At 45.7% G+C, this 12390-nt stretch overlaps 1 protein-coding gene across 1 annotated transcript in view; it reads left to right on the top strand.

Annotated features, from left to right (window-relative positions):
* The window catches only part of LOC147121021 (ALK tyrosine kinase receptor-like), a 970192-nt gene that overhangs the window by 781022 nt on the left and 176780 nt on the right, over positions 1–12390 (top strand). The window contains exon 13 of the mRNA XM_085977636.1: positions 5184–5334. Coding sequence (XP_085833762.1) covers positions 5184–5334 — 151 coding nt within the window. The remainder of the gene's footprint in view (positions 1–5183; positions 5335–12390) is intronic.

Below are 12390 nucleotides of genomic sequence, written 5' to 3' on the forward strand. Positions count from 1 at the left end.
GTTACATTGAAACTAGACACTGGGGCAAAAGCAAACTTAATCAGTATGAGTGACATTAAAAATATGAAAGAAAAGCCCAAAATACAGAAAAAGTCAGTACTACTGAAGAACTATAATGGACAGAAAATAGATAGCTTAGGTGTATGCAGACTTAAAGTGACAGTCAAAGACAAAGTGCATCATCTCATGTTTTCTGTTGTGGCTGAAGGACTTGATTCACTACTAGGTGACAAAGCTTGTGAGGACTTAGAACTGGTCAAGAGAGTCTACCGTATAAACTGTGCCATAAGCAGACCAGATGACACGGTGGATTCTGTAGTGAGTAATTTCCAGGATGTGTTCAATGGATTTGAAGTTCTACCATTCACTTACAAGATCTAGCTAAAGGAGAATGCTCAGCCAATGGTACATGCTCCACGGAGAGTTCCAGCACCCCTGCCTGACCGGCTCAAGAAAGAACTGGACAGAATGACCACACTAGGAGTCATCAGGAAAGTCGAAGAGCCAACAGACTGGGTTAACTCCATGGTATGTGTAAAGAAAAAGAACAATGATCTAAGAGTATGCATGGATCCAAAGGACTTAAATGCAAACATAAAACGTGAACACTACCAGATTCCCAAGCGAGAAGAAATCACCAGTGAAATGTCAGGTGCCAGATACTTCACAAAGCTCGATGCCTCACAAGGATTTTGGCAACTAAAACTGGATGAAGAAAGCACCAAACACTGTACCTTCAACACACCATTTGGCAGGTATTGTTTCCTCAGAATGCCTTTCGGGATAATATCTGCATCTGAAATCTTTCATAGAGCGATGGAACACATAATTGAAGGTCTGGAAGGAGTTCGGGTCTATGTTGATGACATCATCATCTGGGGCTCCACACTGAAAGAACACAATGAGAGACTGACTAAAGTGCTACAGAGCATACGCCGGAATGGACTGAAGCTCAACAAAGCCAAGTGTCAGTTTGGCGTCCAGGAAGTCACTTTCCTAGGAGATAATCTATCTGGTAAAGGAATAGAGCCAGATATGGAAAAAGTAAACGCCATACTCAAAATGCCCCGACCCACTGACAAAAAAGGAGTGCTACACATCATGGAGATGATAAACTTCATTTGAAAGTTCATTCCTAACTTGTCAGCCAAGGCAGCCTGTCTGCGAGACCTGCTACATAAAACAAATGAGTTCGCATGGACAGAAAGACATGAACAAGAGTGGATGAACCTTAAAACAGTGCTGACAACCACACCTGTACTCACCTTCTTTGACCCAACAAAGAGAATCAAAGTGACAACGGATGCATCAAAAGATGGCCTAGGCGCGGTCTTGCTACAAGCAGAGGGTGAAGATTGGAAGCCTGTTGCCTATGCCTCCAGGTCTATGACTGATTCTGAGTGTCGATACACCCAGATTGAAAAGGAATGTCTAGGCTTGGTAGTTGGACTAGAAAAGTTCCATGGCTACATATATGGACTTCCCACCTTCACAGTTGAGACAGACCACTGCCCACTGGTTGCCATCATTAAAAAAAATCTGAATGAGATGTCTCCAAGGATTCAACGACTCATGATGAAGCTGCAAAGATATGACTTTGAACTGATCTACACACCAGGCAAATACATAGTGTTAGCAGATGCACTATCCCGAGCACCCACAGTGAGTCATGTGAGCTCTACTGAGGAAGACGTGGATGTTCATGTGAGTATGGTCACTGCTGCGCTGCCCGTGTCAGACACAAAATCAAAGCAAATAGCAGAAGAAACAGTAAAAGATACAGTGTTACAAACAGTAATAGAGAACATTCATCATGGTTGGCCAAAAGGTTCCTGTCCAAAGTACTATCACATCAGGTCAGAGTTAAGTGTCGCAAGTGGACTATTACTAAAACAGAACAGAATAGTCATTCCACAGGCTCTACGTCAAGACATGCTCAAAAGGATTCATGAGGGACACCTCGGAATTGAAAAATGCAAAAGGAGAGCAAGAGACACTGTTTATTGGCCTGGCATAAATAAGGACATTGAGAACATGATAGGCAAATGTGAGACATGTCAGAAACACCAAAACAAACAAGCAAAGGAACCAATGATAGTAGCTGACTTACCAACAGCACCATGGCAAAAGGTTGGTATGGACCTCTTTCATTTGAATGGTAAAGACTATCTAATAGTGATTGACTACTATTCTAACTATCCTGAGATGGCGCTGCTCTCAAGCACATCAGCAAGCAGTGTCATAATGCATGTTAAATCCATCTTTGCCAGACATGGGATTCCCAGGATTGCCGTTAGCGACAATGGTCCGTGCTTCATCTGTAAGGAGTGGCAACAGTTTGCAGCACATTATGACTTTCAACACATCACATCCAGTCCTCTGTATGCTCAGTCGAATGGTAAGGCAGAGAAAGGTGTTCAAGTTCTCAAGCAGCTACTGAAGAAAGCAACAGAAAGCAAGTCTGATCCTTATCTCGCCCTGCTGAGCTACCGAGCCTCCCCTTTAGACTCTGGTTCTTCACCTGCTGAACTCCTAATGGGTCGCAAGTTGCGCACCACGCTACCCTGCTGTGCAAAAGAAAAGCAGAGTAAGGAACTAAGACAGAGACTTCAACTGTTAAAGCTGAAACAGAAATCACACTATGACAAGTCATCCAAAACCCTGAAACCATTGACAAGGGATGATGTTGTCAGGATTGAGGATCCAGATGCATGGAACAGAAAAGCTACAGTTCTTGAGGAAGTAGGACCAAGGTCATACACTGTTAGAACTGAGGAAGGACAGATTCTCAGGAGGAACCGCCGTTCCCTCCTGAAAACACAAGAAACTATCCAAGAGCAAATCGATGACAATGCCGCAACTGAATCTTGTCACTCACCACCAGAACAATCTAACACAAACACACATACAGGCTCTCATGCAAACACATCAGACTTACCTGTGCTGAGAAGATCCACACGTGAAGTAAAAAAGCCTGATAGACTTAATCTTTGAAGAGAAAGAAAACTATAGTAAAAGAATGAAAAGCTTAGAGTTCATAAAGTAAAGCTTTGAAAATGTGTTGACTGTTGTGAAGATGTTTATGTCGTTATGATTGATTGATATTGATTTTGTTTAACCTCAAAGGAAGGGGGATGTAATGATCAGTAACATGTCATTCTAGAATGGTAGACTAGGTGGAGCTGTATGTTTAAGAGTGGGCTACCCACAAGGCAGTATTCAAGATGGATGCCTGTACACTAGTCCACATGGCTGAATAAATGACTAGCTCTAGCTAGCTGTTCATAATGAAAATGTTGCCGGCCTGAAATGAGTGTTGGACTCCTTACGTATGTACGTCGGGGACCTAATGCCAGTGGTAGGACCCCAAAGCAAAATTGGTCATGAAATGGGCAGAGCATGCATAGAGGAGGCTCTTCCACAGAAGGTTCACTGATGTTAGTCTCGCACACCTCCTAAAGACTAGCTCAGGAGTTATATTGGCCAGGACTTGGGAGCAAATCATCTGCATTCCCACTTAATAGGGACTGATGGATAGTGATATCAAAGGATGGGGGAAAGCTCTAGTCGTGGATAAGCTCATCATTCACTTACCCTTCCCTTGCGACTACAGGAAGTTGTTCAGAGGTTTAAACCTATGAAAAGAAATCGGAATCGGGGATCAACAACAACTTGTATTCGTAAAGCACCTTTAATATTAAAATAAATCTCGAGGTACTTCGCAAATAGGCGTAATAAAAATGCTTGTCAAGCTGGGCAAGTAGAAATTAGGAGGGATGGCCAAAGCTAGGTCAAAAACATGGTTTTGGGGAGGTTTTTTTTAATGTGTAGAGGTGTAGAACTGGACAGGTTTAGGGAGAGAGGGAAAACAGATGGAGGAGTCTAATATTTTATGATAGCTGCCCAAACATACAGAGGGGACTTTCAACCCTCAGAAACGGATAGGTTTGGGTCAGGTGGGAAGTTAAAATGTTAAAAATTTCAAATCCGAGCCTCGGACCTGTCCACTTCCAGCCTTAACGGAGACAGGACGAGGGCCAGGCAACTAATCTGCTCGCAGGAGGCGGGTCGGTCATTGAAACATTTTAAGGAGGCTCCGTGCCTCCAGTTTAACCTGATTTCTATTTTTTAACTCAAATTGGCCGGGTTTCCCGGCCTTGGGCAATCCGGCAAGTAAAAGGAGGCGAGATGTGCTGGATCCATAAGATAAGTGCCTTTACAGCACTGCTTGTGGGCCAGGAGAAGCAGGAGTGTTCCCTCCAGGCCCAACAAGCTTATCCTGTTAAAAAAAAACGCTCCCCCTGCAAGAGATCTGTCCAAACCCGAGCTCGACCCCCATGCGATCACCACCCCCGCTCTCCTGCAATCACATCCCACCCCCCCACCTGCGATCACCATCCAGAACCCCCCTGCGATCACCGCCCCCATGATCACCGCCCTCTGTGCTCACCAGCCAACCCCCCTCATGATCACCGCGCCCTCCAATCACCAATGTCCCGCGATCACCGCCCCGTCCCTCTGCGATCACCGCATCCCACAATCACAGACGTCCCGTGATCACCGGCCCGTCCCTCCTCGATCACCACCCCCGCCCTCCCCTTGATCACTGCCTAAATACCACTGCGATTGCCCCCCTCGCGCGCTCACTCCCCACCCCCGTGATCTCCGCCTGTGATGACCACCCCCGCCCTCCCTGTGATCACCACCTACATCCCACTGCGATCACCCCCCCCCACAATCACTGCCCCACCTCCTCTACGATCACTGCCCCGTGATCTCCATCCGCAATCACCACCCCTGCTCCCCATGCCATCACTGCCACCCCCACGATCACTGATCCCGTGCCCCTGTGATTACCCCCCACGCATCCCGCAACCACTGACCCCCGCACCACCACTGGACCTTCCTACTCCATGGCGAATGTCCCGCTCAACAACCCGGAGAAACAAATTAAAACATGCCCTGGAGTTTAATCTGCACGGTGTTCAGGGAAACCCGTACTTCCGTGTTTCCCGACCATAACCCCTCACCGCCCCCCCCCCCCCACCCAAATCTGAACTCGCACTTCGGTAAATTTTGAGGCCATTGCCACTGTTAAATCTTACAGTAAAACTATTGGGAATAGAAGGGTTGTTTCTTGTGAATATATGGATAAAATAAATAATTTTCCCATCTACCTGCAGGATATCAGCTTACGGAGCTGCTGGAGGCATAGGAGGAAAGGGCAACTTTAGGAGGTTTCACGGTGTGTTAATACAAGCCACTTTCCAGCTGCAAAAGGATCTGATTCTGTACATACTGGTTGGGCAGCAGGGACAAGATGCCTGTCCTAATGTAAGTAGCCATTTAGTTAATTTTACAAACATAAAAACAGAAAATGCTAGAAATACTCAGCAGGTCAGGCAGCATCTATCGAAAGAAAAACAGAGTTAACGTTTCAGGTCGATGACCCTTCATCAGAACTGGTTTGCTGACGACACGAAACTAGGTGGGATTGTGAGTTGTGAGGAGGCTTCAAGGAGATTTAGACAAGTTGAGTGAGTGGGCAGATACATGGCAGATGCAGTATAACGTGGATAAATGTGAAGTTATCCACTTCGGTAGGAAAAACAAAAAGTCAGGGTATTATTTAAATGGTGATAGATTGGGAAATGTTGATGTACAGAGGGACCTGGGTGTCCTTGTACACCAGTCACTGAAAGCAAACATGCAGGTGCCGCAAACAGTTAGGAAGGCAAATGGTATGTTGGCCTTCATTGCAAGAGGATTTGAGTACAGGAGCAAGGATGTCTTGCTACAGTTATACAGGGCCTTGGTGAGACCACACCTGGAGTACTGTCTGCAGTTTTGGTCTCCTTACCTAAGAAAGGATATACTTGCCATAGAGGGAGTGCAGCGAAGGTTCACCAGACTGATTCCTGGGGTGGCAGGACTGTCGTATGAGGAGAGATTGGGTCGACTAGGCCTATATTCACTACAGTTTAGAAGAATGAGAGGGGATCTCATTGAAATGTATAAAATTCTGACAGGGCTAGACAGACTGGATTCAGGGAGGATGTTTCCCCTGGCGTGGGGGGGTCTAGAACGAGGGGTCACAGCCTCAGGATACGGGGTAGGACATTTAGGACTGAGATGAGGAGAAATTTCTTCACTCAGAGGGTGGTGAACATGTGGAATTCTCTACCACAGAAGGCTGTGGAGGCCAAGTCACTGAATATATTTAAGAAGGAGATAGATAGATTTCTAGACACAAAAGGCATCAAGGGGTATGGGGAGAGAGCGAGAATATGGTATTGAGATAGAGGATCAGCCATGATCATATTGAATGGTGGAGCAGGCTCGAAGGGCTGAATGGCCTACTCCTGCTCCTATTTTTTTCTCTATGTTTCTAAGTTGGAGATGTAACAGATTTTTAAGCAAGTGTAAGGGCAGGGGATGGGGGGAGGGGAGGAAAGAACAAAAGGGAAAGTCTGTGAAAGGATGGAAGGCAGGAGCGATTAAAAGACAAAAGCGATGATGGTGCAAGGCAAAAGCAGATGGTAATGGAACAAGTTAAGAAACAAAAGATGACTAGATGAGGTGTAAATGGCAATGTTAGAATCATCAACAGCTGCCATGTGAGAGAAAAAAAATAGTGGCCGAGGTTATAGTCTGAAGTTGTTGAACTCAATGTTGAGTCCAGAAGGCTGTAAAGCGCTTAATCAAAAGATGAGGTGCTGTTCCTCGAGCTTACGTTGAGCTTTCCCACATTACAACAGTGACTACACTCCATTAGCTGTAAAGCACTTTGAGATGTCTGGTGGTCGTGAAAGGTGCTATATAAATGCAAGTCTTTTATTTCGTTGGAACAATGTAAGAGACCGAGGATGGAGAGATCAGAGTGGGAGTGCAGCGGAGAATTAAAGTGAAAGGCGACCGGAAGCTCGGGGTCACGCTTACAGACTGAATGGAGGTGTTCCGCAAAGCGGTCACCCAATCTGCGTATGGTCTCCCCAATGTAGAGGAGACTGCATTGTGAGCAGCGAATACAGTATACTAAATTGCAAGAAGTACAAGTAAATCGCTGTTTCACCTGGAAGGAGTGTTTGGGGCCCTGGACAGTGGGAAGGGAGAAGGTAAAAGGGCAGGTGTTGCATCTCCTGCGCTTACACGGGAAGATGCCGTGGGAAGGGGTGTTGGGGGTGATAGTGGAGTGGACCAGGGTGTCACGGAGGGAGTGGTCCTTTCGGAATGGTGAAAGGGAAGGGGAAGGTGCGTTTGGTGGTGGAATCATGCTGGAGGTAGCCAAATGGCGGAGGATGATCCGTTGAATGTGGAGGCTGGTGGGGTGAAAGGTGAGGACAAGGGGAATCCTATCGTGGTTCTGGGATGGAGGGGAAGGGGTGAGAGTAGAAGTGCGGGAAATGGAACGGACACGTTCGAGGGCCATATCAACCACGGTAGAGGGGAATCCTCGGTTGAGGAAAAAGGAAGACATGTCGGAAGCACTAGTATGAAAGGTGGTATGGTCAGGGTAGATGTGGCAGAGACGGAGAAACTGGGAGAATGGAATAAAGTCCTTACAGGAAGCGGAGTGGGAGGAAGTGTAGTCTAGGTAGCTGTGGGAGCCAGTGGGCTTATAGTGAATGATGGTCAGTAGCCTATCCCAGAAATGGAGACAGAGAAGTCGAGGAAGGGAAGGGAAGAGTCGGAGATGGACCGTGTGAAGGTGAGGGAAGGGTGGAAGCCTCCACATTCAACGTATCATCCTCCGCCATTTCCGCCACCTCCAGCGTGATCCCACCACCAAACGAATCTTCCCCTCCCCTTTCAGCATTCCGAAGGGACCATTCCCTCCGCGACGCCCTGGTCCACTCCTCCATCACCCCTTCCCCTTCCCACGGCACCTCCCCGTGAAAGCACAGGAGATGCAACCCCTGCCCTTTTACCTCCTCCCTTCCCACTGTCCAGTGCCCCAAACACTCCTTCCAGGTGAAACAGCGATTTACTTGTACTTCTTACAATTTGGTATACTGTATTCGCTGCTCACGATGCGGTCTCCTCTACATTAGGGAGGCCAAACGCAGATTGGGTGACCACTTTGCAGAACACCTCCGTTCAGTCCGTAAGCATAACCCCAAGCTTCCGATCGCCTGTCACATTAAATCTCCACTCCACTCCCACTCTGATCCCTCTGTCCTCGGCCCTCGGCTTCTTACACTGTTCCAGCAAAGCTCAACGTAAGCTTGAGGACAGCACCTCATCTTTCAATTAGGCACTTTACAGCCTTCTGGACTCAACATTGAGTTCAACAATTTCGGACTAGAACCTCGGCCCCTATGTTTTTTTTTCTCTCACATGGCAGTTGTTGATGTTTTTGCCATGGCCATTTACACCTCACCTAGAGTCAACTTTTGTTTCTTAACTTGTCCCATTACCATCTCCTTTTGCCTTGCACCAGCATCCCTTTTGTCTTTTAATCTCTCCTGCTTCCCACCCTATCAACAGACCTTCCCTTTTGTTCTTTCCACCTCTCCCTCCTTCCCCTGCCCATACACTTGCTTAAAAATCTGTTACATCTCTAACTTTTTCCTGTTCTGATGAAGGGTCACCGGCCTGAAACATTAACTCTGTTTCTCTCTCCACAGATGCTGCCTGACCTGCTGAGTATTTCCAGCATTTTCTGTTTTTATTTCAGATTTCCAGCATGCGCAGTATTTCGCTTTTGTATTAGTTAATTTTACATATCCTCTTTCCCTCATAAGGACATAAAATAATTATTAGGAACAGAAAAAGGTTGAGGTGCAGGAAACCTGCTTTTATATTATTGATTTTTTTTTAATTCATTGATGGGATGTGGGCGTTGCTGGCTAGGCCTGCATTTAGTGCCCATCCCTAATTGCCCTTGAGAAGGTGGTGGTGAGCCACCTTCTTGAACCGCAAGCAGTCCATATGGTGTAGGTACACCCACAATGCTGTTAGGAAGGGAGTTCCATCCAGTTTTATTCTTATTGTTTTTTGTAGCGGTTGTTTACAACTGAGTGGCTTGCTAGGCCATTAAGAGTCAACCACATTGCTGTGGGTCTGGAGTCACATGTAGGCCAGACCAGGTAAGGACAGCAGATTTCCTTCCCTAAAGGACCAGTGAACTTCCCTAGTGAACCAGATGGGTTTTTGCAACAATCAACAATGGTATCATGGTCGCCATTATTAAGACTAACATTTAATTCCAGAATTAAATTGAATTGAATTTAAATTCCACCAGCTGCCGTGGTGGGATTTGAACCCATATCCTCAGAGCATTTGACTAAGCCTCTGGCTTACTAATCTAGTGACATAACCACTACGCCACCGCCTCCCCTATTTTGACCCCACCAACCGGCCTTGCAAGTATATCCCGCAATCCTTTCTCTCCAGAAATGCATCTAATTACCTCTTCAATCCTTTCACTTCAATGGCCTTATTCCTCAACTCTTATTATTCTGATGTTTATCATGATTAACTTAACCCATTTGTTCTCTTTGCATGAATGTGTCAAAGTAGTTTGATACATGTGAAACAAATCCTATAATTGCAGTATATATTTCACTGAAAGTCCAGTTAGTACGTGTTGCACTGTATAGCAGAAAGGTAGATCATCGCTTGCTCAATCTAATCAAATAAATCCAATATGTTGTATAAGTACAAACAAAACAAGACAGTGGGTGTATACATATGAACATAAAAAAGCATTGGACAAGAAAATACCATTCAACCCATCATAAGAACAACAGAACGTAGGAGCAGGAGTAGGCCATATGGCCCCTCGAGCCTGCTCCGTCATTCAATAAGATCATGGCTGATCTCCGACCTCAACACTTTCCAGCCTGTATCCCTTGACTTCCCTAGAGTCCAAAAATCTATCTATCTCAGCCTTGAATATACTCAACAACTGAGCTTCCACAGCCCTCCAGGAGGGGGTCGGCAATCGGGAGGGTGGAGAGAGGATCGGAGGGGGCTTGCAGGCGATAGGGGGTGGTCGGGGATCGGGGAGGTCGAGGATCAGCAGGCAAGTGGGGATCGCGGGGGATGTATCAGGGATCGCGGAGGCGTGGTTCGGGCGGATGATCGGGGATCACGGTGGGGGGGCGGCCAGGGATCGGGGTGGGGGGGGTGGAGAATCGGCAGGGGGGCCCGAGGATCGGGGCCGGCCTCATCAACATGGTTTGGTGGGGGAGGCCTGGGAAGGCAATCAGTGGCCTCGTGGTGGGGGTCTCCGATCGCTGGGGGTGGGTTAGGCAGGGACCGTGGATCCTGGAGGTGGGTATAAAGCCACTTACCCCCGGGTGCAATAATCCCCACCTCGGTTTAACTGCCGGGTTTCACGAATTATGTGAACCCCGTCCACAGGTAGTTAAATTCAAAATGGAAGGGAAGATAGAGGCTTCCAGCCTCATTACAATATTTAAATTATGGTAACACTCCCTGGCAGCAGGTTGGTCGCCCGCCCCCAACCCGTCTCTGGCGAAACCGGAAGTGGGCGGTTTGGAGGCGGGATCAGGTTGGGATTCACAGCTTTAACAATTTAACTGCCCCCACGCTCCAAATCCACATGTTTTTTGATGGGAAAATGCCGGCCATTGTGTTTAAGCCTTCCAATTTCAGGATTAAACTGCATTCAATTTGATAATTACCCCAGAGGATGAATTCCAAAATTAATCCTGATAAAATCTGGAAATGTCCACACACTGCAGTTTTGATGTAATCCAGCCAGTCGCCTGCCTATTCAGCAACATAGGGTACAGATTGAATCACCAATGTAAACATGCAGATGACTGAACATAACATCTTGGGGCAGGAGGTACTGAAGGTGCGTCAGATGATGCAGATCAAATTGTTCATTTACTATTTTATTTATTCTGTTCAAAATTGTTTTGCTGATCAAAGTTATAATACTTATACATTTATGTTGTGCCTTATCGTGCTGAAATGTATCGAAGAGGTTTATACATAACAAATTACTTTGAAATTCTGTGATTGTTGTTACATGGTCAAAACATAAACTATTCTGCACCAGCAACATTTCACAAGCAGCAATGAGGTGAATGATCATCTAATGTTTTTTCTGTTGGTTGGTTGAGGGAGGAATGTTAGCCCGGTCATTGGGGAAAACTCCCTGCTCTTCTTCAAATAGTGCCATGGAATCTACCATCCACCTGGACCACTGGAACAGGCAGACATCTGAAAGTCAGCACCTCCAACAATGCAACACCGTCTTAATAATGCACTGATAATGCAATCAGTCCAGTTTATAAGCTCAAACCTATTGTATGGGGCTCAAACCCACAACCCTTTTTCTGATGATGCATGTTCTGTTTTATAATTGACCTGAAAATCTAGCCCAGTGTTTTGAACTAAAGAAAAGAAAGGCAAGAAAAGGACATCAGGTCTGTCAGTGCTCACCCTATGCACTAAATAGTGGACTTTTGTGCATCAGACCCCCCAACCCACTAACAGTTAATGGTAAAAAAAAATCTGTGGCCAGATTCAGGAAAAAGTCTGAGAAAATCCTTCCCAATTCCATTATACAATCAAGCAAGTTACAGGAGGCTACGGTTACCCATAACTAGGAAAACTTAAGTAACCCACACCCCCATATATTACCATGTCCTGCTCTGTCAGGAACTTGTAAAGTTCCTTCGTATAGGACTGTAGTATAACCATATAATACTTTGCATTATGTTCATTCGTTTACATTCCTTGCTATGTTTTCACTCGCTGGGACTTGATATTATGTAAAGGAAGGTTTATGAATCATTGTAGAATATTTCTATGTTTTGTGTTCATCTGCCCAATGACATTTAAGCCGGGTAGTTTTTCACTGTTGGCTGATTAATTGTGATTACAGTATTCAAGTGGCTTCCCCATCCTCATTCATCAGTCAAAGATAAATACTGTTAACTTTGCTATTCACGCTGCCAGCTAAAAATATGCATCTATTAAAGATCAATGAGCCATGTATAAAGGTTAGAAGAAAAGAAATTGGCTGAAGCATTTGCATTACTTTTGTCTTTTATAGGCATTTCACTGCAGTTGTCACTTGAGCATTTCATTATTTTGCCTTGATGCAGCATAATCACTTCCATTTACCTTAGCTATTTGTCTGCCTATCTATGAATGTTACATAACCGTTACATAAAGCATCATATAGCTAGAGGATCTTCCATAGTGTTGCACTTGGTGAGTCGAGGGACACAGTGGGGTAGATTTTGACTTTGTGCGATCGTGTAAAATGGACACTAGCGAATTGGCAGCCCATTTTACATCTCTCTCGAATTTTATTTCCATTGAAGGTAATGGTTGTGAAGGAAGCAAGGAAGATCTTTGTACAACTACAACAACTTGCATTTATATAGCGCCTTTAATGTAGCA

Source organism: Somniosus microcephalus, chromosome 3, assembly GCF_052327205.1.
Source record: "Somniosus microcephalus isolate GS21.2 chromosome 3, FLI_Smic_1.0, whole genome shotgun sequence".
NCBI classification, from domain to species: domain Eukaryota; kingdom Metazoa; phylum Chordata; class Chondrichthyes; order Squaliformes; family Somniosidae; genus Somniosus; species Somniosus microcephalus.